Source organism: Nicotiana tomentosiformis, chromosome 3 (assembly GCF_000390325.3).
Source record: "Nicotiana tomentosiformis chromosome 3, ASM39032v3, whole genome shotgun sequence".
NCBI classification, from domain to species: domain Eukaryota; kingdom Viridiplantae; phylum Streptophyta; class Magnoliopsida; order Solanales; family Solanaceae; genus Nicotiana; species Nicotiana tomentosiformis.
The window spans coordinates 95,672,042-95,698,264 of record NC_090814.1 but is presented as its reverse complement, the minus strand read 5'-3'; the positions used below and the strand labels follow the sequence as shown (position 1 = coordinate 95,698,264).

Here is a 26,223-nt window from a genome sequence, read left to right as displayed (position 1 = left end):
GAAACGAAGAATAGAGAAGGAAGCCACCCAGGTACGCAGTCGCGCACTGGGCACGCAAGTAGAGCATAACACTATCCAAAGTACGCGGCCATATGCACGATCACCTGCCCAGGTGCGCGGCCGCAAACGTCCGGTCCGAAAAATTTCTCAAGCCTATTTTTGTAATTTTGGAGGCAACTCCTCTTGACCTATATGAAGCCGAGCTCGTCTAAAAATGGGGTATCTTGGATTTTTAGAGGAACTTTTGGGAGAGAAGAAGACAAGGAAGCAACGAACTCGCAAAATACTTGATTCAATTCATTCCATACGAAAGTTTGTTTGAATTTGGGAATTGTAATATTTTCTTGTTCTTCTAATACTCTTGCGATGAATATTTTCTCCATTATGGAGTAATCTTTCTTAGGGTTATTGACGAATGTTGTGATTTGACTATCGTTATAGGTTTTACTCTATGTTAACTGCCCGAATTCATTGAATGAGTTATTAATTGAATTGCAATGCTTATTATAGTTTTACTTTAATCGACAGAGAATTGTTACTGCTATTCGCATTGTGCCATATTGTTTGGGTTGATTTTACGCCTCTTCTAGGTAATCGAAAGAGCTTAGAGAGTTATCAATTAACCCAGTTTAGAAGAATAATCGAGAGGTGTTCTTCAAAAGATCATTCATTCACTATTTTTGTGCATATGTTCATAGGACCTGTTATTAGATTGATCTAAGGAATCTCATTCATTCGGAAGAAGAATTTGAATCCTTAAAGTAGCCTAATCATCTGTTGAAATCGAAGGAGTCAATAGAAGTTAAGAATGAACTTAACCTAGAGTTACCCGAAACAATAGTTGATCACATATCTTGTCACAACCCTTACTTCTCACCCTGATACTCAAGCGTTGCTACTAGTCATTAAAGTGTCATTAGTTTCTTAAAATTGATAATCTTAGTTTTATTTAAAGTCGATAATAACATCAATCAAAGATTTATTATCCCGGATAGTGTTGAGCCGAAAATTTATTAGAATATTATTTAACCCAATCCTTGTGGAGACGATTTAATACTATACTATTTTTTGACTAGCGAGCCTAAGTTTTATACACCGGTTTTGCGTTCGTCAGATACGAACCTATTCCAAGGCTCAGAACCCCAAACGGACATCGATAACATGAAAGTCCACTTCAAACCAAACTTAGGAGATTCTAAAACCTTTGAATTGCCAACTTTTCATAATAAGCGCTAAAATGATCCCGGATCACCCGATACTCAACCCCGAATATACGCCCAAGTACGAAATCATCATACTTACCTATTGGAACCTTCAAATCTCGATTCCGAAGTCGTTTACACAAAATTCAAACTTTGATCAACTATTCCAACTTAAAGTTTCTGAATTTAAAATTTTTCCATCCGAATGAACTCCGAATCTCCCGAAATTTAATTCCGACCACACGTACAAGTCATAAAATATGAAGTGAAGCTACTCAAGGTCTCAAACCGTTGAACGACCTGCTAGAGTTGAAAATGACCAATCAGGTCGTTACAGAATAATATGAATGGGAATCTTGATGAAAAGGTAGTGTTTGTATCTTAGTGAGAGAGAATCTTTTGTCAAAAGTCTGTTCTTATCAAATGAATGTCAGATGCCCCATATCATTATCTCTTTTTCTATTTATATGATATATTTTCCTAATAAACCCTAATAGTATAAGTGCAGAGAATATTCACTAGAATATTCTCTTTAATATCCTATTTCGAAAACTAGTCGTTACAACTTCGTCAACGGTGCTCGACCTCGACCATTGTTAACATCTCGACGACAAAACCTCGACTGATGACGACTCGAGGACTCTTTCTTTAGTGTTATCTTATCTTAAATATTCTTGGGCAGATTTTGACCCATACAGGTTTGACTAAATTCCAACCATCCTTTTTATTTGTCACTTGGGCCTGATAGTTGTCCCTTTCGTGATTTTTACCTACCTGTACTATATATGAAACTTATTTACCCTCCCTAATCAAATTTTAACTTAATTACATGGTCATATATAATTTATCAATTATATACAAATTAGTTTTAAATGAGTATCCCTTGATTGTAGCCTATTAATTTAGTAAATCCCTAAAAATCCTCATAATTCATTAGTTACCCAGACAAAGCCCAATCTTTCTAAAGGATTTTCCCCTTTCTCTCTTTGAAATCAACCCCCTTTCTACACCGATCCTACAAGTTTTTTCTTCTAAAGATCATAATTATCTCTAACAATGGTGAAGAAAGAGATTAATTTTTTATCGATTTGAATTTTGCTATGGCTGAAATTTGGAGCTTTTTTGGGCTTCCCCTTTTCTTGTTGGTATTCGGATGGCGTGCTAGTCGTAGATGTATATTAGTTATTTCGTGGGATTGTTCAAATTAAAATTGTTAATCATTAAATTTTGAAGGTGTTTGACTCTCCACCATTGACAACAATTAAAAGGCTTCGAAACTTTGAATTCGATTTCGAATTTTTAAAAAATATTTTTGTTTGGATTGAGTGTTATTGCAAACGATTGAGAATATTCTATGGAGTTTATATCTCGATTTTGAGGGTATTTGGTGAATATTAGATTTGATTTGGTTGGATTTTTAGATTGAAATTTGAAGAAGAAGAAGCAGAAGAACACACCAATACAAAATATGTATAATTTATATACAAAATACATATAAAAGACATATTATATAAAATTTGTATGAAAATTAAATTTAAGTTGTATGATGTTGTAGTTGTATTTAACTGGGTAAGAGTGATACATGAAGGTTTTAGATAAGTTGTAAATAAGCTGTATACTGTATAATTAGTTGTATGAAATTTATTTTTAGTATGTATGTTGTTGTAGATATAACAAATTTTGTATTAAATTTGTACGAAATTTATTTTTAATTTGTATGTTGTTATACCATACATTATTCTTTTCTTAAAATAGGTAATTATGGCAAAGAGAGAGGAATTGCGCTAATTATGGCTTAACATAGATAACACACAACTCGAAGGAGTCTTATTCATATGGAAGGACAATGCGAATTTCGTTTCCTTCAGTTACGTCATTTTCCAAGCAAAGAATCTTCTAATTTAAGACACTAATAAAATATTGTATATAAATTGTAAGAAAAATTTATTTAGGGCTGGTAATATATAAAATTTGGATTATAATAAATAAGTTTCAAATATTGTATAGAAAAAAAAATTAAGAACCATTATATATTTGGAAACTACGTAAGAAGTACTATAAATTACATAATTAATAACTCAAAATATCTAAAAGACATATAAAATTATTACAGTTAAAGAAAAACTTTTTTTAACTCTCGTAATCCTAACTCTGCCACATAAATTGAGATAGGATAAAGTAGTAACTAGTACCACATAATAAATCAGTAGATTAGTAAAATAGGGCACCAAGAATATACGTTTTGTTCTTTTCCCTGAACTTTCTCTTACGCCTACTAGATCTGACTTTTGTTTGTCAGAAAAGAATAAATAAATTAACTAAAGAGTTACACTTTTGCTGATATTAATTTTTAGTCGAATTACGAGGCACCAGTACACCACTCAACTACTCAAAAGCCGAGGTAGCTAGTGAGATTCGTGTCACAATTGGACTCTCCCTCTCCCTCTCCCTCTCCCTCCATTTAAGGCATGGGAGTAGTAGAATTAGATTACACAAATTTACAGCACAATAAAAAGCTAAGGCCAAACAAGAATAGTGGAGACCAATACATTCACTTTAGAGATTTGTCACTTCAAATCGAAACTCCATTCGAATGGAGAAAGAAATTCTGGATTATGTCTTGGTACCAGTAGGATTGCTATTTATGGTGGCTTATCACATATGGCTTCTTAATCGCATTCTTAAACACCCTAATCGTACGGTTATCGGCATTAATTCCATTAATCGTCACTTCTGGGTTCGTGCTATGATGGAGGTAAATTCGTCTAATTTCCCTTTCATTTACTAATTCCAATCCATTTAATCTTCTTCCCAGAGATAATTGTTGCATGCAACCATGTATACGTGTTTAATTAGAAACTGTTGCACCACAACAACAACATGCAAACTGTTGCAACCATGTGGGGAGGGCTCTGTCTATGCAGAGCTTACTGTTGGGCTAAAATGACCCAAAGATACTCTTAATAAGGTGCGATATTGTTCGCTTCATATCAAATTCGATTTTTTCCAAAAAAGCCTCACATCATTGTCTGTATGCAACTCCTTATAAGTAGCTTTTTTTTTTCCTACATTATACGTGAGACCTTGTTCACACACACCCAACACTTACCAGACTGTTTTTAGAGACCCTCAGAGGCAAACTTTTGCACCAACTAGTTTTTATATACTACTACGGACTTCTGTTTCTGTCTCGATTTGTATGACACTTTTTATAAGTTTATTTTATAAAGAATTATACCTTTAATTTATATTTGGATTTAGACTTTATATTGAATCAAATTATATCGTAGAGTAATATTTTGAAATTTCTAATAAATCAATGAATGATAGTGCAGGACTCATCCAAGAATGGAGTTCTAGCAGTACAAACGTTAAGGAACAACATAATGGCGTCAACCCTTTTAGCATCTACTGCTATTATGCTTAGTTCCCTAATCGCAGTCTTAATGACTGGCGGAAGCAAAGGTCGTTCTATCGGATTTCATGTTTACGGCGATAAGAGCGATCTTTGCTTATCAATTAAATTCTTCTCTATATTGGTATGTTTTATGGTTGCATTTTTGTTTAACGTGCAATCAATTAGGTATTATAGTCACGCTAGTATACTTATTAACGTGCCTTACAAGAAGTTGGATTGTTCAAGACATATTGTGACGGCGGAATATGTAGGGAGGACAGTGAATCGAGGCAGCTATTTCTGGTCACTTGGACTGCGCGCATTTTACTTTTCGTTTCCTCTATTTTTGTGGATCTTTGGCCCTATTCCTATGTTCCTCTGCTGTATTTTCCTTGTTTTTATGCTTTATTTCCTGGATGGTAGTTCGGATTTTGGGTGGGTTGCAGCAACTGATGTCGACACCCACACAGAGAGAGTAGCAGTTTAGATTCAATCCAAGTTGTAATAGCATATTCAGTAATGTGCAATTTTGTTATGTTCTGTTCAGTTAACAAAGTCCAAGTTGCCATTTTTTTTATTGAAGGTACTGACTATTATAATACTAATGTGATGGACTGATGGGACAACCTCGAATACGAAACGTATGCTCCAAGTCTTAAGGACACTTTCAGTCCTTATTTATTTTTTATTTACTAGTCTGGGGTCATAATTATTTGTCATTTAGTTAAACAAATTCGGCGCAAAAGAAAAAGGATGGAGTATTAATTTACTTCAAATATACCTTATTACCACAAGAGAGTACATTGTCATTAATATCTCATTTGAGGAGGAAATAAAGATAATTTTAATCAAATATTTACAAATAAAACCTTAAACGACAAAAAATGACTTTGGCTTCATGTCATGTGCACATACATGTTGAGTCATATATCTATATATCTATATAAATAAAGGAGTGAAAAAGAATACTGCACCTGTCTTTGGCAAAGAAAAATACTTATCTTTTTTCTCAATTTTTTGCCCTTTCTCTTATTTTTCTAATAAATATATGTTTTCTGCAATTAAATTACAGTTGTGACATAAGCAATAATATCATAATGCTAATTATACTACAATAATTGCTCAAATACGTTACTATCCATTCCTATTACTCAAGTTATCAATTGTATTGGTAAGCTTTTTTCTTTTGGTTACTATAAATACTAAGCATTTCTTCTCAATCACATAACTCTCTTCTTTTCATCTATAATCATTCATTTTCATTCTCTCCTTTTTATTTGAAGCACTCTATAGAAAATTTTTTTTTTTTTCCTCCCGAAGGTTCTTTCATTTGTAAATCTTTTGGCTGTTCATTAAGGAATGGGGAAGAGAAGAACATATGTCGCTACAAATAACAGTATTTGGGAAGTCGAATACAAGCTTGATGAAGACGCTATCATCAATGATGTGTGTGTATATATATATATATATATAATAGGCGTATCAGAACGGTAAGAGGAATCAATTAAGAGAGTAATAATTTTTTGAAAATTTTCATAAGATTGGTAAGAAGGGGATTGTTGATTTGGTTTTTTAAGGAAGGATAATGATTTCTGATTTTATGGAAGAATTAAAGAGTGTGAAATAATAGAAAAGAAATGAAACAAGAAAAAAAAAAGTGTATTTTGGATACAACTTATACTATATTTTGTTAAACATTTAAATGTCTAACTTTTATTTTTAATATCAGATTACTTTTATAAAGAGATGTGTGTGAGAAAGGATGAGTGAGAGGTATAATTAAGATTACTTACAAAGTGATTTTTGACTTTTTTTTTTATATAATAAAAATATAATATACGAAAAAATTGATCAAGAGATATAATGACTTAATTAGTAAGAGCAGAAAGGGGATTTGACTTACATTATTTAAGGAAGGATATCGATTTTTTATTTTGCTGGATGAATTGAATGATATGAGTACGAGAAGAAAGGAAGAAGAAAAAAAAAAAAAGGAAAGCAAGGTGAAAAAAATGAAAAGAAACTGAGAAAAGGTGGGAACGGGAAGATAATGTTGGAATTAATTAAAATAAATATAAGGTAGGAGTACATGAAAAAAAATATCAAAATAAAAAACGATAGAAAAAAAGATTTTAAAAAAATCAAAGGTAGATTATCAACAAGAAAAATGACAAAAAGGGAGACGGGGAATTCAAAAATGTCAAGGTAATGGGAAGTAGTAAATGATAAGTTGTTTTTGCTTTTATTTTTGTTGGTATTTCAAGAATTAGAACTATTTTTTTTTATCTTTTTATAAAGGTAAAGAAAAGTAAAATATTACTTATATATAGACTTATTAAATTTCCTAAATTGTGAAAATAGAAGTACTTTACTAAACGTATCAACTAGAAATTTTTAAAAAATAATTGAGATGGAGATACAAAATTGTCTACTATCGGCAACTCTTTTAATATTTAGGTATTAGAAAAAATATCATGTCGTAAATATTTACTAGTTAAAGATAAAAATAGGAAATATTGCGCGACTAATTAATCAATTAGGTTGATGTCAACTTCATCTACGGAATGGTGGTAAGTAGTACGTATAATACTAATATTCTCTACCTTTTGTTAGACAAGGAGTAAATAAGTACCCACCTATCGAGGCAACTAAGCAAACCTAGCGCAAATAAATGGACTATAATGTCACTCAGAATCTAGCAGCTGACTTTTGTCAAATTTGGCATACTCAAATAAATGTAAGAGCGACAGAACGACGAGCAATCAGAAGTTCTCCATCACGATAGGATCGACAGAGCAATCCCATATTTTGGCCACACTGCCTCGCAGTCGCATGTGACAATGGAATTACTAGCATCGGCCATATTGGCGCAGCTGAAAATCTTGAATAAACTTAGCTAGCGTTTGACCATAGATTTTCAAATTTATTCTGAAAAATCTGATTTGGGTGAAGTTTGGTTTGAAGATGAAAATGTGTTTGAACATCTGTTTTGGGTAAAGTTTGATTTGGAAAAACATGAAACATGACTTATACCTACAAATTCTAAAAATTATCACAAATACCCAACAGTACCATTATCAATAACATTCATTATATTATCGCAAACCATAGTCCTGAACATAAATAAATTTGACACAAAATTATCATTTTTATAATGAATTACATGATACACCATCAGATGACCGAGAAGACGAAGCAACATCGTTACAAAATAATAAATGGTGGGCTCTTTTAAAAAATACAAAAGTTTGGAACAATTTTTAAAAAATATAATAGTGATATTTTGGCCCAAAACCAGCTATTGAGCTGATTTTGGGATTTGGGACTTGTGATTTGACTAAAATGTAGGCAAAATTTATGGCCAAACATGTGTTTGCCAAATAAAACCAAGTTTAAGTTGGCAAAATCTATGGCCAAACGGGTCCTTAGATAGAGCGGTTTAGATTCAATCCAAGTTGCATCGAACTGATGTTTGTGTACCTTCAGTAATGTGCTTCAGTTATGTTCTGTACTTTTAAGAGCTACACTTAGGTAGAAGAATAAGACGGAATTCCTCAATCTCTTCTGTACTCCAGTTAAGAACGTCGCCTCGCAATCCAAGTTGCACTTCTTTTATTTATGTGATGGCAGAACCTTGAATACAAAACGTATGCTCCAAGTCTCATATTATCGAAATGCAGGGCATACATTTTTGCTGCTTATATTGTTTTAGCATACATTTGTTTTAGGGCATACAAAACGTATGCTCCAAGTCGTCACCAGGCATTTAGGTTAATGAGTAATTACCTAATTGAAGTAAAACCGACGACTATGCATGTGAGGACTTCACACTCTTCATCTGCAGTCAAAATCGAATATTAAAGGTGGAGACAGGGAATAGCGACTATATTAATTAGGTAGCTTTAATATCATTTAGGGAAGTGGAAAGTATAAAATTCTGTACCTTTTTGCGGACAACGGAGTTAACAAGTACACACAACTGCCGAGGCAACTAAGCAACCTAGTGCAAAAGAATTGATAATGTTACTCAGAAATCAGAATCTAGCAGTTGACTTGACAAGCTCAAACCAATAAGTACTGAATGAGGACCAATCAGAAGTTCCCCACAACGTTGGCATCACCCACATAGCAACCTCAGCAAAGTTCCATATTTGGCCCTGCCACGCTGCCTCGCATGTGACGATGTGTATTTGCTAGAAGTTATTGCTTGCTTACTAACATTGGGCATATTCTTTGAAGGAACCTTCTCCCCCCTTTAAAACGCCAAAACATCATGAGAATGGCGCAGCTGCAAACTTTGAGTACATTTCCTCATTGAAAAGATCTCAATGGTAAAAGTACCTAGTCAAATAGCATGGCATACATCTCGGGTAACTGGATATAAGCTCAGGTAAGGGTTGACGGATGTTTCTTTAGCACTTGACACCTTATGACCCCCAAAAAAAAAAAAATGCTCGGGCTATTCAAATATGTCCGCAGTCTACTGCACTAATTTATTATTAAAACGGAATAGTGAGAACATATACCCATCAACCATTCTTACTCCACGTTTAGCAAGCCTAACTGTTCTTTCATACCAATTGAGAGGTGGCGAGAAACTGGGTTTCAAGTGCCAGTCCCAAGGATACTTCTTACTGCATGAGGGAGATGTGAAAAGCCTACCTGGCCAATACATCTGTTAATTTAAGCTTAAGCTTCATGTTACCAGCTTGTACTAATAGTTCTTCTCTAGAAGGATCCACTTTTAGGACTAAAGCTTGCTTATTAAGTGAAGGAACAAGGACTGAATCACCAACACTTGGAAGTTTCCTTCTTTCTGCAACATAGGCAAAACAATAATTACCAACAGTTGTAGATATTTGACCCATGTAAAATAAAGGAAACATAATATAAGCTCGCAAACCGTTGACAAAAAATGGATGATCACCTCAAAAAAGAAAAAAAAGGAGAAAAAAAAGAGGAATGTTATGTTACCTGAAACAGGTAACCTGGATGTACTGGCAGAGAACACAGGAGAAGTAGCCTCTGAAATTTTACTTTTTTCCTCTTTAGCTTCACTCTTCGTAGCTGATGTGTGTCCATTACTTTCCAATATTTTCTGGGATGGTTGACTTGAAACTGCACGATATTCTCGTGCTATCTTGTGAATGGAAGATCGTGCTGCTGCTGCTGCCTCAGATATTTCATGTACCTTTCTATATCTTTGATTAATGCTGTGTTCTTTCACTTTCTTTCTGGCTAAAAGCAACTTGTTATGGAGACCTCTAGTGAGCCTAAACCAAATCGACAGAGGACAAATACATGTGAGAAAGTAAATTTTCAATAATCAGTTTACTGCAAGAAAAAAGACCTAAAGGCTTCCTTAAAACACAATCCTTGAAGAAATGAAATGTGAAATCTTCTAAATCATAGCAAACTTCTAAAACTGTAAAGGACCAGCAGAGATCCCCATCAGATGAAGTTACTCCCTTTGTTTCAATTCATATGACACTCTTTTCATTTTACGAAGTTCCAACTTATTTCTATAAAGAGGAAGTTTTAAAATCTGAACTTTGATATGATGCCTTTCCAATCAAACTAACTTTTCAACCATCATTTAATATTTTTCTTCCACTATCACTAATGCAATCAGTCAAATTAAAATCTTACACACTGTGTAATCAAATACCGTCACATATAATAAGACGGTGAGAACGTGCAACTGAGCAGCAGCTCCCTGTTAAACAAATTTCTTATTAGAAAATGAGGTTCTCCATTTTCCTCTACATACATGCCAGTCAACTAGAAAGGGAACAGAGAGATCCACTTAGTGCAAGTAAAGGGACAAGGTACAATCATCATCACGCCCTTCCTTTTTCCTTTTCTGCCTCAGCCAAAAGGAAATCCTAACAAAAAGGGGGAAGGATGAAGAATGGAGGGGTTGATGGATTTCCTCCCTTCTGGAAGTATTTACCCTTTTTCCTTGTCTGGTATCTCAGATGGAAAGTAAAGGAGATTATTTTTCAAGTGGACAAAATTAGAAGGGATTAATATTGACAGATGACAAACACCATTGCTAATTACATCATGCAAGTACTAAACTTCTTTGTTTCTTTCTAATCCTAAATGTTATGAATAAGGATGCAATGGTATTAACTATTACTCATACATTGAAGAACTGTAGGATATGAATCTATGATTAACGAGACAGACAATCTAACCTTTGTGCTTACAAGAGCCACTGGCACACAAAACTGGACAGGAATTCCACACTTTCCAACATTGGAAACAATTCATTTACTTTCCTTGGCTTTCTATGTTTCTCTTTCCTTTATTCTTTCTTGCTGATTTCATTCAAGATGGTGAAACTAATTGAATGTAAAATGCAACAGCGGAATTCTAGTAATAGCATTGATTAGAACTGCTTTCACAAAATTTTCCGGCCACCATCAGTATATCTAACAGACCATAAATCAAGCTCAACCTGAAACCCTTTCCATCAAACTTCCACCAAATCCGCCACCGGTAAACATTCCACCAACTACTGCCCCCCAACACCATAACTTTCATGATTTGCACTCTTCTTATGCAGACCAAGCCAGACTTTTATCGCTATTTCCCTGCTTTTGCAGGTGAGAATTACCGTAGTTACCATATTTCAATTACCTTCTACTACCCCATATCTTCCCTTTTTCTCTATCCACACACACACTTATCTCATTCTAGCATCTTAGATTCAGGTAGATGCCAACTAGTATTAGGCTATCCCAGTACCAAGGGACAGGGTATCTGATTGCCATAGAGTGCGTGATTTACTTCCATTAACTTGTTTCTCCTTGATTAGGTTGGATCAGATCCTCATGCTAAATACCTACCATGCAGAGAAATTGAGATCTATAATGGAACCAAATCAATCTTGAAACAGTTTCAACGACCAAAACTACTGCATGAGGAGGATAAATCTATTTTGGTGAATTCTGAGGCTATATGGAATTCAGCATTAAAGTGGAGATTGCTTTTTGGATGAAATTTCATGCCAATTCAGCTAAGGTAAGCAAAGGATCCTCACTTCAGAAGATGTTGTGATTCACGAACTTGCTCATGAAAGTTCTGCTTAAATCTCTCCATGTCAAGTATAACCTGCAGTACAATGTTAATTAAACCTCTGAGAAAAGCACTTGCTAGTCTTTACAAATCGAAGTGATAAAGAAAAAGAAAATTCATGCATGTTCAGATGCGCAAATATGATGTCATAAGGAATTACTTGCATTGCGTTTGAACTAAATCCTTTTCTTGTGCATAATTCTAACACTAGTGCATAAGATAAGAAAGGAACTTTTAATTTCCAGTACCAATTGAAATTATTAATGAAACCAAAATCAATAGAAGCTAAACAAAGGTCAGCAAATTTCTTGGTACAGATGTTTCTACAGAGTGGCAATAAATCTAGGATCTTGGTAAGCCATCTATATATGGAACAAAAATTAAAGGATATGTGCACATTAGCGATATAAGGCAGACTACTAAGATTACACGCAAATCTTTTATCAATTACAAGTATCAAATCCTGAATACAAAGTTAATGGTATCATATGCAAGTACCTCATTGATTTCTGCACTAGCAGCTCCGTAAAGTTCACGAGCCTTGTGCACAATGACATCAGGTATCCTGAGCCTTTCGGCTATATTGATCGCATTTGAACGTCCTGCAGTTGGAGAAGTCTGAAAATAAGAGATACTACCAAAAAACTCAATGACAAGATCACCTAATGTTAAGAAGACATCAAAGCATCAAAAACTATCTATTGTAGATTTTTAAAAATTCCATGAATGGAGAGAATATCCTCCGAAATTTGTCAATTGATAATACAATATGCAGTTATCCCTGATTTCTCTTGTCATTGCACCCCTGGCCCTTTCACCGGTCACATAAAAAGGTAACTGAATATGGAGTGCATCGGCTTAACCCAGTCCCAGTTCAAATGTCTATTAATTTGAATTGTGCAGATGTGGAAACTGCATAAGAAGAAATTTTAAACACATATGCAAGAGTTCAAAATACAAGAAACAATAAAAGGATCGCGATGAAACAAGCTCGCTCTTGACTCTACAACTACTAAGTAGGTCCAGTTTTTGGAGATGGAGTGAGTATTTACATATGTGATAGTGCAAAGTATATTTGAACCAGAATAAACAATTTATCATAGAATATCTGCATATTTATTTGTACAGGACAGTGCAATCCCAAAACTCCATGGTTATTAAATAACAGTGTACAAATTGATTGATTAGAGAGTATACCATGGTTTTACTTGGTACTATTTCTATGATGAGATGAAAACGGGGTTATCTGAGGAATATCTGTTGATGATTGGAAGTGTATAGGTTTTCAACAACAGGCTAAAGTATAACAGTAGAGAAGTATAATAAATAGGAAAACTGCATTTCAATAATACTTTATGACATTGAGATTGTGACCCTGAAATATTTGATCTGAGACCAAAGAGGTATCATCTTTTTTTTTTTCTAAGCCCAAGTAAGAAGTATTTCTTCTCTTCTTTTCACCACAGAAGTAACATGACATCCTATTATTAGTCATAGGTAAGAAACTCCAAGCTAATCAAGAAACTAGCACATGGATACAAGGACAACCTGGTATTCCCCAAAGAATCCTATAGGTTGGTTTCAACTTCATTTCGTCAAACTCCATACATGCATTTTCAAAGGCATGATTGCTGTCAAGTTCATTGTAGCACCAAGATGTTAGAGGAGGTGAGTCTTTTGTCTCATATAAAAGCTCCATCTTAGCATTGAGCACCTGTATTTAAGGGTTTTAAGTTCTCCATGATGTGTTGTAGCTATAGTCAACAAACTCCCAGCTTCTGCAAAAGATTCCAGTAATGACATCCCAAGTGCAGCTCCTTCTAGAGGATTTGTCCCCGCCCCTACCTACAAGATAAAGAATACACACTTTCTTTACGAAGGAAAATGTCCATACTTTCCATGAATAATTTTACTTGTTCATAGCAACAATATGGCTGTGCCTCTGAAAGAACAAATGAATAACTGCTGAAGTCCCAGTACATACTTCATCTAATAGCACAAGTGACATGTCTGTTGAGTGAGACCGGATTTTCTGCAGATTTGGACAAAAAAATTATATAAAATTTTTGCATTTGGATTTAAAGGAACACTTCAAATGACATTAACTGTAGCTGGAGAATAATTGCCAATAATATCACTAAAGAGTAGAGACTCATTCAAGAGTTCAACTAATTGATAAATGCACTGAATTGGATTTGTCTTTGATCAAGAATGGTGACAGTAAATTTAAGCTTATACTCCCTCCGTTCCAATTTATGTGAACCTGTTTGACTGGGCAAGGAGTTTAAGAAAAAATGAAGACTTTTGGAATTTGTGGTCCTAAACAAGTCAAAAAGGGGCCCAGAGTATTTGTGTGGTTATAAAAGCTACTCATTAAGGGTAGAATTGTAAGTTTAAGCAAAATTGTTTCCAAATTTAGAAAGGGGTCATTCTTTTTGGAACGGACTAAAAAGGAAATAGGTTCACATAAACTGGAACGGAGGGAGTATTACATTTTGCATTAAAGATTCGACCTCAAAATTTCCTAAGATTAGTTTGAATATTGACCTCGGGAAAAAGAAGACCTTAGGAAAAGAAAGTCAAAGAGCATTTGAAAAGGGAGTCAAGCTTTCCTAATTCTTTTTTCTTTTTTGGCAAAAGCATCGAGAATCATGGACAACAAATAATCTAATATTGGACAAAGATTTAGCACCCCATACAATCATTAAAGTACTATGAGCCAAATTCCGCTAAATCAATCCATCAATGTAGCTGATAGCCTGGTACAACAGGCCTCCTGTGCGAGATGCTAAAGAATCCCTAGGAAGCAGAAACAACCTATTATAACATTAAGGATCTTATAACTATATCAACTGATTCAGTAAGTATACACGGTAGCAATACAGAATGCTTAGTCCATCTGCATGGTTACAGCTTGGATATAACATGCCAGTCAGCTAAGCATTATCTTCTTTATATCACTAACAGATAATCTGTTTTTTTTTTCTGTCAGCTCCATCCAGGGATGTTCACTATTTAGCCAAAGTTATTATCTAATGTTTTCTTTCACCTTCTGTCCCAGTTCATTCAACCTAGTTAGCTTTTGACAGACTAATATGCCCCTAAGTTATCAAACACCTTCCAATATTTTGAATTCAGATACTGACAGTTTTATCATTTATAAATTTCTAAAGTATTCTTTTTCTTTAAAAAAAGAAAACAAAGTCCTTGAACCACCATACTGGAAATGATGACAAGTGTAATCAACTTGAACGTCAAAATATTGAATTATGTAAGTGAAATTCAGAACAGAGGGAGTACAGCTATATCGGTTGTAACTTTGGACCCTCCTCTTTGGCTCTTCCTATTCATTTCTTGTAATATCCCTTTTCTCAATAGGTGGATTAACACACCTTCCTTGATTAAGCTCATACCATTTCAAATATGAATCTACTTTCCACAGCAAGGACAAAGCTATGTATGGCCAAGGGTGCTCAACTGAACACCCTTCGCCGAAAAATTATACTATGTACTAGGGTAAAATATTACTTGTTATTGATTAAAAAATAGACTTTGAACACCCTTATTGAATTTCTTGGCTTCGCCACTGTTCCACAGGTACTATCTTGACTACGTCTTCAATTTCTTCATTATCAATTTTGACTCTTAAATCAGCAGATTCATTATGCCAAAATCTTTTGCTACCAATATACCAAACATCCTCTGCCAGAATCCATGTAATACAGCTGGTATAATATTCACATATGGAATAGTTTAGCGCATATTAATCCTGTATATCTTTTGCTTAGCTCCATGACATCATCTTATGCCTAGCAATATTAACTGTCCCTCTGTCACCATCAGTAATTGGCTTGGAAGGCCTACAATGCTACTTCGTGGTATAATTTTACCTTCAATACCTAAAATGTCTTATGTCCCTTTTTCTTCACTTGATAGCAACCCGGCTTTCATTTCACTTTCACATAACACCTGAAAGCAGGTGCAATGCATCACTATGGGAACTGTAGCATGCAAGCAAAAGTTTAATTTCTCAGTTCATGTTCAAAAGCAAATTTGACAAATGTCTACACACTAGACAAGCTCCTCATTTATCCACAATCAGTCGACTGTCTGAAATTAACAATCACCTGCTGAGAGTTCAAACAAACAAAATGAATCCTTCCTCTCTCCCCCTTTATTTGACAAGAACTTCCATGCTAAAAAGTTACCAGGTTTAGGTAATGTAACATGGGTACCTAAGCTGACACTGCTCACTTTCTTCGCATTATTACTATGCGTGTGGTTTGCTCCTGGAGAGCTGCAATATAAACCAGATCTATAGTTCCTACACTAGAGGAACAGAGCATATACCAGGATGGTGGTCGATATTTAAATTAAACAAGGGCCTTTATACATGTACAATCTAGATAATTTCTTGATTTTATATAGCTTCAAATGTTCATCCTCAAGGAAAAGGGTAAGCAGCAACAAATCTACTCGGCTACATCATGTCAGGCTAGTAAAGGAAAAGCCAAAATTTCCAGAGGGAACTTCATTTAACTTACACTAATTTGTTTCAGATGCCCCGAGAAGGTAGACAGTGATTGGGATAAGGACTGCTCATCACCAATATCAGCAAATACAAAATCAAACCAAGGGATCTTCACTGGTTCTGATGCTAACACATAAAGACCTGCAAATCTAGTGCGATTATAAAAGTTATGCACTTCAATATTAGATCACATAAACACAAGTACTTTAGTGCAACACCTAGAGTTTTTGTTCTCAGAAAACGTACTACCTACTAATATGCTTACTGAAATAAGCGCCTCTTGAATAAATCATAACAGAAATCGTAGGATGACAAAAAAGAAATAATGGTAATAACAAAGTTGAAATAACATAGGAAAAAATATATAGATAATAATTTGAGAAAACAGCGTTTTCTTCGTTCTGAATACATGATGCTCACCTTAGGCGATTCAACTTGAGAGCAAACTTTCTTAAAAAGGAAAAAAGGCAAAAGTTCTAAGTATTTTTTCACGAGTCAACAATCAACACTAATCCCAACTCGGTGGCATTCAACTTCAGATGCTTTCAAGCTAAAAGACCAATAAAGTCACCTCCTTCAAGAGTTGGTTTTGAGTTGAGGATTAAGCATTAGTACTTGAGGTTCCCAAAAGTAATCTCGCATAAGTTATATGACCAGCTATAAAAAGCTACTCAAATAGAAATATCTTCATTCAGATGATTATTATGCATATCAGAAGTTATAATATCAACCACAATTTGTGGACCAGCACTTCTTCTATCACCACAATATAAGTTTAATTACATAATTCTGCTAAGCAATCGCCTGCTTTATTTCCTTTTCTCATTATACCTCTAAAATGTACTGAGAGAGCTTGATGTGATTAGTGACTTTATCATTATCAAAGATGATTTTCATACAGAAATTAGGCAGTGCCAATAAAGTGTGATATGAAGAGTCGAGAGAGAGACAGTAACAATGAAGTTAGGTGCAAAGCTGCACCCAACGGTGTAGCCTAACGGTCAACGAAGCTGGAATGAAGATCATGGGAACCAGGGATCAAATCCCAATAGGGGAAGAAAAAGTTAGGTGATTTTTTTCCCATCTGTTTAAGCCTTTTGTGAGCAGAGTTATCCAAAACATGTACTGGTCAGAGGATGCATGTGCCTCATGAAATAGTCGAGGTGCGCTAGTATAGGTAGCATGTGATTTCTGGAGGAACGAGAAACATGGCCAAGAGAAACTGTCAATAATCATTTGGCAGAAATGCTAATTCAATATTAGGATAATATCAAGGCAGAGAAATGAAGATGGACAGGATGTCAGGCATGTATACAATTTTTGTACCCCAGTTTAGGTTGGCTATACTGATGGTCCTGCTGAAGAGTGAGCAAAATGAAATTAACGAATGAAGGATGACTGCAAGAGTAATAACAGAAGAAAACAAACTTAAGATGTTTCAGATCCGGGCAAGGTTGGTCTTGATTGACTATTTCACCCATTAAAAGAGATCATGTGGACTGTTAACTAGTCTGACGGGGTAAAGTTTACAGGCATTGAGTAATAAGAGAAAGAAAGTCATAACTTGGAAAATTAGCTGTAACTTACCTTGGGAAAGTAAGTAAAACTACCTCTCTTTTTTCCTGTTTTGATAGGTGCTCAATTACCTCTTTGTATAAGATACTGGTAACTGATGACTTCTGATGTTTCATTATATAATGTCTAGTAGATATATTGAGGTTAAGGAAAGTTTGCATTTTGTGAGTTGTTGACTTGATGAACAAAGTAAATATATAGTATTTGTGCTGACCAGATTTTGCCATCAAAGCAGCCAAACCCACAGTCTTCAAGCAAATGGTTTTACCCCCAGTATTCGGACCAGTTATAACCAAAACTCGGGCGTTGTGAGCAACATATATGTCAACAGGAACTGGAGGTTCTTCTTTCAACTTAGCAACCTGAAGTCAACAGGTAAAAAGTACCTCATTAATCTACAATGGAAATTTTGCATTCACCATCAAATTCAGTGATCATGTTCAAAATATTACCTTTGCTTCCAAGGACTGTAAATTCGAATTGGTTTCTTCTCTCAAAATAATGTTTTCTCCCTGCTGCTTCCTCCTCCTAACTTCCTATACACAAAACACCAACCGAACTCTTTGTGAACTCAAAGTTATTCAACTAAGTGAAAATCAACCCTAAGTTATCACAACAATGAGAATCCATAAAACTGCTATGAGAATACAGCAAACGGAGCTGACATATGATAGAGTATGAGAAGAAAGGCTATTCAAAACATTGCAAAGCATCTAGCTGTTATGATGCATTGACATGGCATCTCTAGATTGACAATTCTAGTAAGGCTTATATAAATTTATTCGCAGATGTTAACAGCAGCAGTAACTGTTTCATCCAGTTAGAGTCTCTAACAACTTATATCCCAACAAAACTTTCTTAAAGTTCTCTATCAAACCTATAACCATTTGAAAGGAATACAAAAGAAATTCCACCGAGATCCACTTTCCACTTCTAGGAACTCCCACCAGGCTCACCCTCAGACTTCATGAACTTCACAGGTTGCATTATATGGCCACCTTAGAGTAGACCTTCCTTGACTAAATAATGCAACCTCTTTTTTTCCTTATAAAAAAAGGTTGCATTATTTAGTTAAAGAAGGTCAACTCTAAGGAGGCCATGTAAGATAATAATTGGAATAGATATGGCAATAAAACCTCCTTCTGGAAAGATAACTGGTTGGGAGATGGATGCTTAAAGGATACCCTCATATGTATGTTCTGGCACAACATCAACACAACACAGTAGCTGAAATGTGGTCCCCCAAGGATGGACACTTGTTTTTAGAAGAAGTTTGAATGATTGGGAGGTGGCTAGAATGACTGACTTCTACAAACATCTGGAAAGATTCATAGGTTTACAGAGTGGGGTGGACACAATAAGGTGGCAGGGAAATAACAGTGACATCTATAAGGTGAATGCAGCATACAAGATCCTGAATCAAGCTAACCAACAGATTAATAACTGGCCTTGGAAGCATATATGGAAAATCAAGATTCCCTATAAGGTAGCATGTTTTTCTTGGTTACTAGCAAAGGAGGCTGTTCTGACACAAGACAATCTTATAAAGAGAGGGATTCAATTGTGCTCAAGATGTCACTTATGTGGAGAAGATATTGAGACAGTTAGCCATCTATTTTTACATTGCAAGATAACTGACATCTTTATTAATCTCAGGGGCATAGCTTGGACAATGTCTAGTAAGATTACTGAAGTTCTTTTCAGTTGGGATGAAGATGGAACTGGAACAAGAGACAGAGATAGATGGAGAACTATCCCAGCATGTATTTGGTGGACAATCTGGAAAGAAAGGAATTCCAGATGTTTTGAGGATAGAAGAAACTCTGTGCAGAAGATCAAGCTTACTTGTGTTTTGCTTTTTTGCTTTTGGTGTAAACAGATCTACGCAGAACATACTGTTTCAATCCTAGACGTCCTAGAATCTTGTTAGGCCTGAGGACCAAGTTTTTTTCTTTTGGCTACAAATATGGTTTCAGTACAACCTATGTACTGATTTTATTATAATATACAATATGTTACCATCTCAAAAAAAAAGAGATGGAAGTGGAACAGGCTTACCAAAAGCCATATCCCACCGTTAAAAGAGAAAAGACTAAGGCGTCATCTTACTAAATCCTAACCACTCGCACAAATCACTAATGCTTAAATCCAAAAGGAGGTCCATTGGCACAAAAGCAGTGATGATAAATTAATGAATTTTTTAATAGAAAATCTTTATATACTTCATGAGACTCGGCTATAATCTCGGCACTCTTTTAGCTTCCGACTCAAATGGAAGGAGATTCATGTAGGGAACTTATGGATATTCTTTTTTATCTAATAAGATAAAAACCACCATAAAGAGAGATGGCCTGATGCAAGTACGACCAGATTATATTGCAAGCTGTCCATGTTTCAAAGACAGGCTATAAGAGGGCACCTTTGAAGTGCTAGGAGAATCTAACACTTTTCTGTGTTCCATATGCATGTGATATGGAGAGTGACTTACCGCATTGGCATTCTTGACATCTTTCATGGCCTTCTGTAGAGCCTGCTGATGCTTTTGAAGTAATAAAGGATGATAAGCTTTAGGTAGATACACTGTCCATCTCCTCCGTGTAGGATGCAATGCCACTGAGGCTCTTGCTTCCAACGAAGCATCAGTAGCTGCAAAGCTATCCTTATCTTGTTGCAAATATAAGTCTGGACAAGCACCTCCAAATGCAAGACTATATCGTGCTCTTGCGTTGATCTATGGATATGAGAATGACAATGAAACACGAACAGAACAAAATAAAATAAACACTAAATATACGTGACATCAAATAAATCCGACTAAGTGGTCAACTTGTGAACAATTTTCTACTCGACATAATAGATCAAAGAGCATTAAATTGGAAGGCCTCAGACACCAATGTCAAACATCTTCGAGTTGGAGAAACAACAAAAGAATAAAGAGGAGCAATAAATATTTCTAGGAACTTTTAATTATTCAGATGTTACCAGTCATATTATGACATTTTATAAAGAAATGGCAAAAGTAACAATCGGCATAATATATCTGCTCAAAAAAGTAGTACTCAATCAGTAAGGTATAACAGGACAATTGTTGGATGCCGCAACTCTGGCCACTGAACAACTTATAGTGTTTCATCCTTGTTCATCCAACTAGATCTCTTTCTCACTTAACACAAAAGCTTAAGCTGAAGTTGTTAATAGTATAGGATTCAGAGCCTTATAAACCCATTTCAAAATGTATCTCCAACCGATGTGAAGCTCGTTTTGGGTACCATATATAGTATCAAATAATCATATAGATCGTCTTTTAAATGAAGTACAGAAATCAGAAGAAAACATAATCGAAAACGAAATAATAGAACCTACCACATCTAGCCTAACCATAATGCTGAAAATGCTTTCTATGTTATCAATTTCTTCTTGCATCTGCATAGAAATAAGAAACCACTGGTTAATATCCATATAAGACAACAGGAGGGGGGGGGAGCGAGAAGCATAAGTTAAGCAAAACCTTCTGTGCTATCTTCAAGAGCACATCAGCTTCAGCCTTTGCCACAGATGCCTTGGCTTGCTGGAGTGCATCATTCATTGGAACTGCTGAGAGAGGTTCTACAACACTTCCAGTACCTGAAGCACTGAAATTGACTATCACCACTCAGAGATGATGGATAATACTATACAGGTGAGGAACTAATGACGTGAATAGTGTCAAACTTATCCATGGTGAACTAGCAGCAGTTCTTTTTTTCCCCACAATACTTGTAAAATATTATATGGCCCAAGAAAGCACTGTCTGAATATAATAATTACGACTTTTAGGCTTAACTGAGGGAATAATATCTTATTTTGTTTTAAATAAGTGAAATAAATGAATTTACATAGATGCAATAATGTATAACCAACTTGCTAATAGAATCAGAGGGAGAAGAAAGGGCTGCTGGAAATGGAAACTCTCCATTGAACTGTCTCTTGAATCTTTTGTAAAAGAAAATGCTGGACTTTCCAGAGGGGGCTCTTTGGGAGTCTACAGCACCCAAGTGTCAACCTTCTTGGAGCAAACAAGAGCACTGCAAGCTATTCTTACATATTCTTACAGCATACAATTTGAGAAAAAGAAGTCCCAACACACTAGTTGGTGCTTGCCGAGTAGCCAAGTAGAAGAAGATGTGGTAGTTTGAAATTGCATCAAGACAGTGGAATATGATGCTTAATTCAAGGGGAATTCGCTTGGATATGCCAGGCAATGTGAATAACCCTTTCTGGAGCAGGACAAGAAACATTAAAAAAAGAGAGATGATGTTTGGAAAGTAACCCCGCGACAATTTTGGATTTAATCACAGCATTTTCTGAGTGCTTGTTTTTTGTTTAACATCAATGAAACCCTGTTACAGTTCATAGAAACTCTTGTATAGAAAGTCAGGGTAGACTCTATTTTTAAAAAAAAAGTCAGGGGAGACACTTTTTTCTTCTTTTTGCAACTTTTTCACAGCACTTTCTAGTAATCCCACAATAATTTGGAGTGGAAGAAACAGATCTTAAAAGAGTAGAGCATCTCATCCCTATTGAAAATATCATGTTTTTTTTGGTGCACTTCTGGAGTACCTGAACATCGAATTTTAAACTTTTTTTAACAGGATCAAATTTTATACAGCTGATTGAATGCCATTACAGGAGTTTCCTAATAGCTTGTCTTCAACTTGTAAAAGGGATTTATCCAGTTTTTGTGCAACGAATCTTATAGCTATCAAATAGTTCAGAGAATTAGAACTGATTTTGAATTGGTCATTAGATAATGCCATATCAGAGGGTTTTGAGAAGCTCGTGTTTCTCATCCTTTCAATAAGCACCTGTTTTTATTTTTCAAAATATCAAGCACACTATAACTCAACAGTAGAATGACGACGCCATAAAACTGTGGAATTCCTGCAGGAAGGAAATGAAAGAAATGAATAATTCAAACCCAATTTCAGCAGCAGAGCTTCTGACAAGTTCCTCATGAATTGTGGAATTTACTCAAAGCAGTAATTCTTTGCTTATGTCATTTCCTAATTTATGATGCCATCAACTTCTACTTATCAAAAAAATGATGTCACCAACTTCTGCTTTGCATGTTCTACCAACATAGAGCTTTCGAGATAGGGACAGAAAAAGACACAAAAAATTAGAAACATTACACAGAATTATTTACATAAGCCCCAATAAGGGAGGAAACTTTAAGATATTAACACACCTGGACAACAGTAGTCCCTCAAAGCTCATTCGCTGATTAAATCCTGATCTAATGCACAATCTGCCATCAATTTCACTCACTTCCTGAGTAAATATATCAGGTTAGCAAGGTGCTATGACAAATCCAGAAAGGCACACCCTCATCCAACGTTAAGGTCACACTCTCAGGTAGAGAAACTGTTTTATTTCATTACCACATTCAAAGCTCAAGTTTCTAAATAATATGTGGAAAACTAGTTGGTTATTAGAGTGACTTAAAGTTGTGCAGTTGGAACTGAATGAATAGGACAAAGGCCGTTACCATAGAAGATGCTTCTTCCACTCCATTCCTGATTATGCTCTCCATCAACTGGTATAACTGAAGATACAAGAGAATGCAATAGGTTAGTGTCCAAGCAGATAGTGTCGGGGCAGGAAACATCAAAAGGACAGCCAATCTCACACCCCATCAGCAATGTGAGTATTCCCCTAACAGAAGTGCAACAAAGTGGCAAATAGTTCCTGACACTTGTAAGAATTTCTGCTTTTCTTAAAGATAATAATTCCTGCAATCCCTCTATCATTTTCTAGATGTTCTCGTGCCAAAGAACAACCAAACTTTATTACCATGCCTACTCCATACCCAGAGACAACAGATCAAACTTGCATCAGCCTCACTGCATGGTAATTTTCTCCACAAAGAGATGAATTGATAACAATTACTAACTGGAATAAGAGGATTTTAGCTATGAAAAGATATACGCCCAGGTAACAACCTACAGGTTGTTGGTAGAATGTACTTACCGCCTCCATGTATAACCAAAAAGAATGTTAAGGATGTCAGCTCAAATATGCAACCAAAAGATTCACCGACTTCCTTTTGCATCAACTAAAGGATTAACGACATAACAACTTAAGTCCATTATTTTAAGATTATGCATGTCACATGATAAGATAGTTAAACCCTAGTTTTTTATTTTAAAATATAATCCGACTAAAGAGATCATGCTTATGAACCGACATATACAGATGATAAACGAGAGCAGAAATATACAGAAAAAAAATTGAATTTTGCATAAAAGATTTCTAAAGCAAATATTTGAAGGGGGAAGAAATTTCTGAAAAGCAATACCCACCAATTTCCCTGACGTACAGTCAATTAGAAGGGGAAAGAATGAACTCTACCTTTCGTTCAAGCAGGCGCACTTGATCACGAGATTGTTTCAAGGCAGAGCTCTACAACAATAAAGTAATTCAAATAAGACTAGTAAAAGTCAAATATAACCATAGTAAATAACAGAGTCAATGCACGTGGGCAGAAGATTAGAACAAAATGTCAAGGAAGTGATTTACGTTACGGCTTTTGACAAGCTACAAAAATGTTAAACTGCAGAAATACCAAGCAGTTCATCAAAAATGAGTACAGACCGCAGAATCCTTGACGAAACCATCTTCATCGACCAGTTGCTGTATGAACCTCACCAGTGATCTGCTTACGTTTAATTCCATAATCTGCAGTAGATATAGAAACAATTGGAGATAAACGCGCCATACGTAATTTTAGACAAGTTCATTGTTACTGAAATTATATTACCATTTCTGTGAGAGGCATAAAGCGCTGATACCATTCTGCGTCTTGCTTGATTGCTGATTTCACATTTGACTGCAACATTTCAACAAACTGCAGTAGCGCTACAACGTTCATTGCTTCAGTCCCACTGACAGGAAAACCTCTGTGTGCAACTTGTAAGGCAGTTTTGACCTTCAACAACAGTAAAGAAACAGACAACATGATTTTTCAGCACTCGCAATTTAAGAAGGAAATTGAACTACAATAAGTTTCACCAGTTTGTTCATTGCGATTTATTAAGAAACAAACTAATGTTTTTTTTAAAAACAAAATATACACCATAGGGATAAATGGACAATAAACAAAGTTAAGAACCTACCAGTTCAATATCAATGCCGTTAAATTCCATCATGGCGCCGTACTTATTCATCTCAACAGCGGCATTGGTTTCCTCTAAGAGTCGGAGACTATCTTCAAATGTTTGATTCAAGTACCCTAGTTGTTCCTGCACCACAAATTCCTTTGAGAATCATATATTATTATGTATACACATATATCTTTTGTAAACACACACAGGTATACATATACATTGTATTACATATACGATGTACAGATGTATATACAGACAGTATGCACATACATAAAATTGCACATAATACATGAATATTTGTACACGAATGAGCTAGGTATATGTACAACGAGAATTAATTGCACGGAGAAGTTAACCTTGAGAGCTACTTTGCCTAAGGAAGTGCCGGCGAAGGAAGCAACGGAATCGCATAATTTGTCCCATTCGAGGACTCTGAGACTATCGACAAGTATGGATGGTTGATTAGAGGCAGGTGCAGAGCTCGAGTCCAGTGGTTTATTTAGGAAGGCATGGACCTTAAATCGAATGGACTGCCTGAAAACACTTTGAATTTTTGGGACGGCAAATGCTACGGTGGCGAATGAGGCTGATGAATTGGGAAGCAGTGAGATTGAAAGGAGCATCATGTATTTGAAAATGGATTATTCGGAAAGAGATGATTTGCAGAGCCCAGAGGAAATGACGGAAGCACCAGTGGCGGGGAGAGAGAGTGCGCGAAACGGGATAGACTTCAGTAAGATTGATCATTACGCGCGAATACGCAACAATTGGGCCTTGAAGATCAAGATTTAAGCCCACGACCCATGTCATCTTACTAAAATTACACTGGAGGAACCTTTTCAGGATTGTTTAAATTTTGATCACATTAAAAAAGGTTTTGAGAAAATAGCCTCCAAATAGAATTTTGAAGCATGCTTGTCAGAATTTTAGAAATTGATTCTAGCAATCACCAAAATTTTGAAGCACTAAGAATTCATGCACAATGCTAAAAATTTTGTGGTCGGTCATGATTTTTTCAGCATTGTGGCTTAAAATTCTGGCGATCATTAAGGTTTTGACACATTCTGACAATTATATAACTTGCTGAAATTTTTGGCGAGCATGCTTTACAATCTAACGCGGGTTATTTTCTCAACACTTCTGTTATCGGGGTTAAAAAATTAACAGTTGCACCAGAAATATTCTATTTTTGTCATTCTCTCGTCATTTTAAACTCAACCAATTAAAATGTTGAATATGTACCTTGGAATTTGTTAGAGGCACTATCTGACCTATATTAGAACATCCGAC

At 35.4% G+C, this 26,223-nt stretch overlaps 2 protein-coding genes across 6 annotated transcripts; one reads left to right on the top strand and one right to left on the bottom strand.

Annotated features, from left to right (window-relative positions):
* The first annotated feature begins 3,574 nt into the window (after positions 1-3,574).
* On the top strand, positions 3,575-5,154 carry LOC104119992 (uncharacterized). The gene is made up of 2 exons (XM_009631637.4): positions 3,575-3,957; positions 4,538-5,154. Exons 1-2 carry the CDS (start codon positions 3,796-3,798, stop codon positions 5,084-5,086), a joined length of 711 nt encoding a protein of 236 aa, XP_009629932.1. The 5' UTR covers positions 3,575-3,795; the 3' UTR covers positions 5,087-5,154.
* A 3,017-nt stretch (positions 5,155-8,171) lies between these two features.
* Positions 8,172-25,665, bottom strand: LOC104119994 (uncharacterized). Of its 5 annotated transcripts, XR_691571.4 has the most exons (21): positions 25,290-25,663; positions 24,943-25,068; positions 24,588-24,755; positions 24,422-24,505; positions 24,179-24,229; positions 23,316-23,372; positions 23,016-23,098; positions 21,297-21,420; positions 21,152-21,211; positions 20,277-20,519; positions 18,241-18,324; positions 18,003-18,150; positions 16,227-16,354; positions 13,667-13,714; positions 13,397-13,527; positions 13,231-13,313; positions 12,181-12,284; positions 11,648-11,718; positions 9,574-9,872; positions 8,543-9,415; positions 8,172-8,437 (listed from the first exon to the last, which is right to left on the bottom strand). XR_691571.4 is itself a non-coding variant. In XM_009631638.4 (20 exons), the coding sequence occupies exons 1-20, from the start codon at positions 25,557-25,559 to the stop codon at positions 9,258-9,260; spliced, it is 2,520 nt and encodes an 839-aa protein (XP_009629933.1). In that variant the 5' UTR covers positions 25,560-25,663; the 3' UTR covers positions 8,484-9,257. The 5 variants fall into 5 exon arrangements, 1 of the variants encoding a protein (XP_009629933.1); XR_011414858.1 differs by lacking the exon at positions 13,667-13,714 and having other exon boundaries at positions 25,290-25,664; XM_009631638.4 differs by lacking the exon at positions 8,172-8,437 and having other exon boundaries at positions 8,484-9,415.
* Positions 25,666-26,223: the final 558 nt, after the last annotated feature.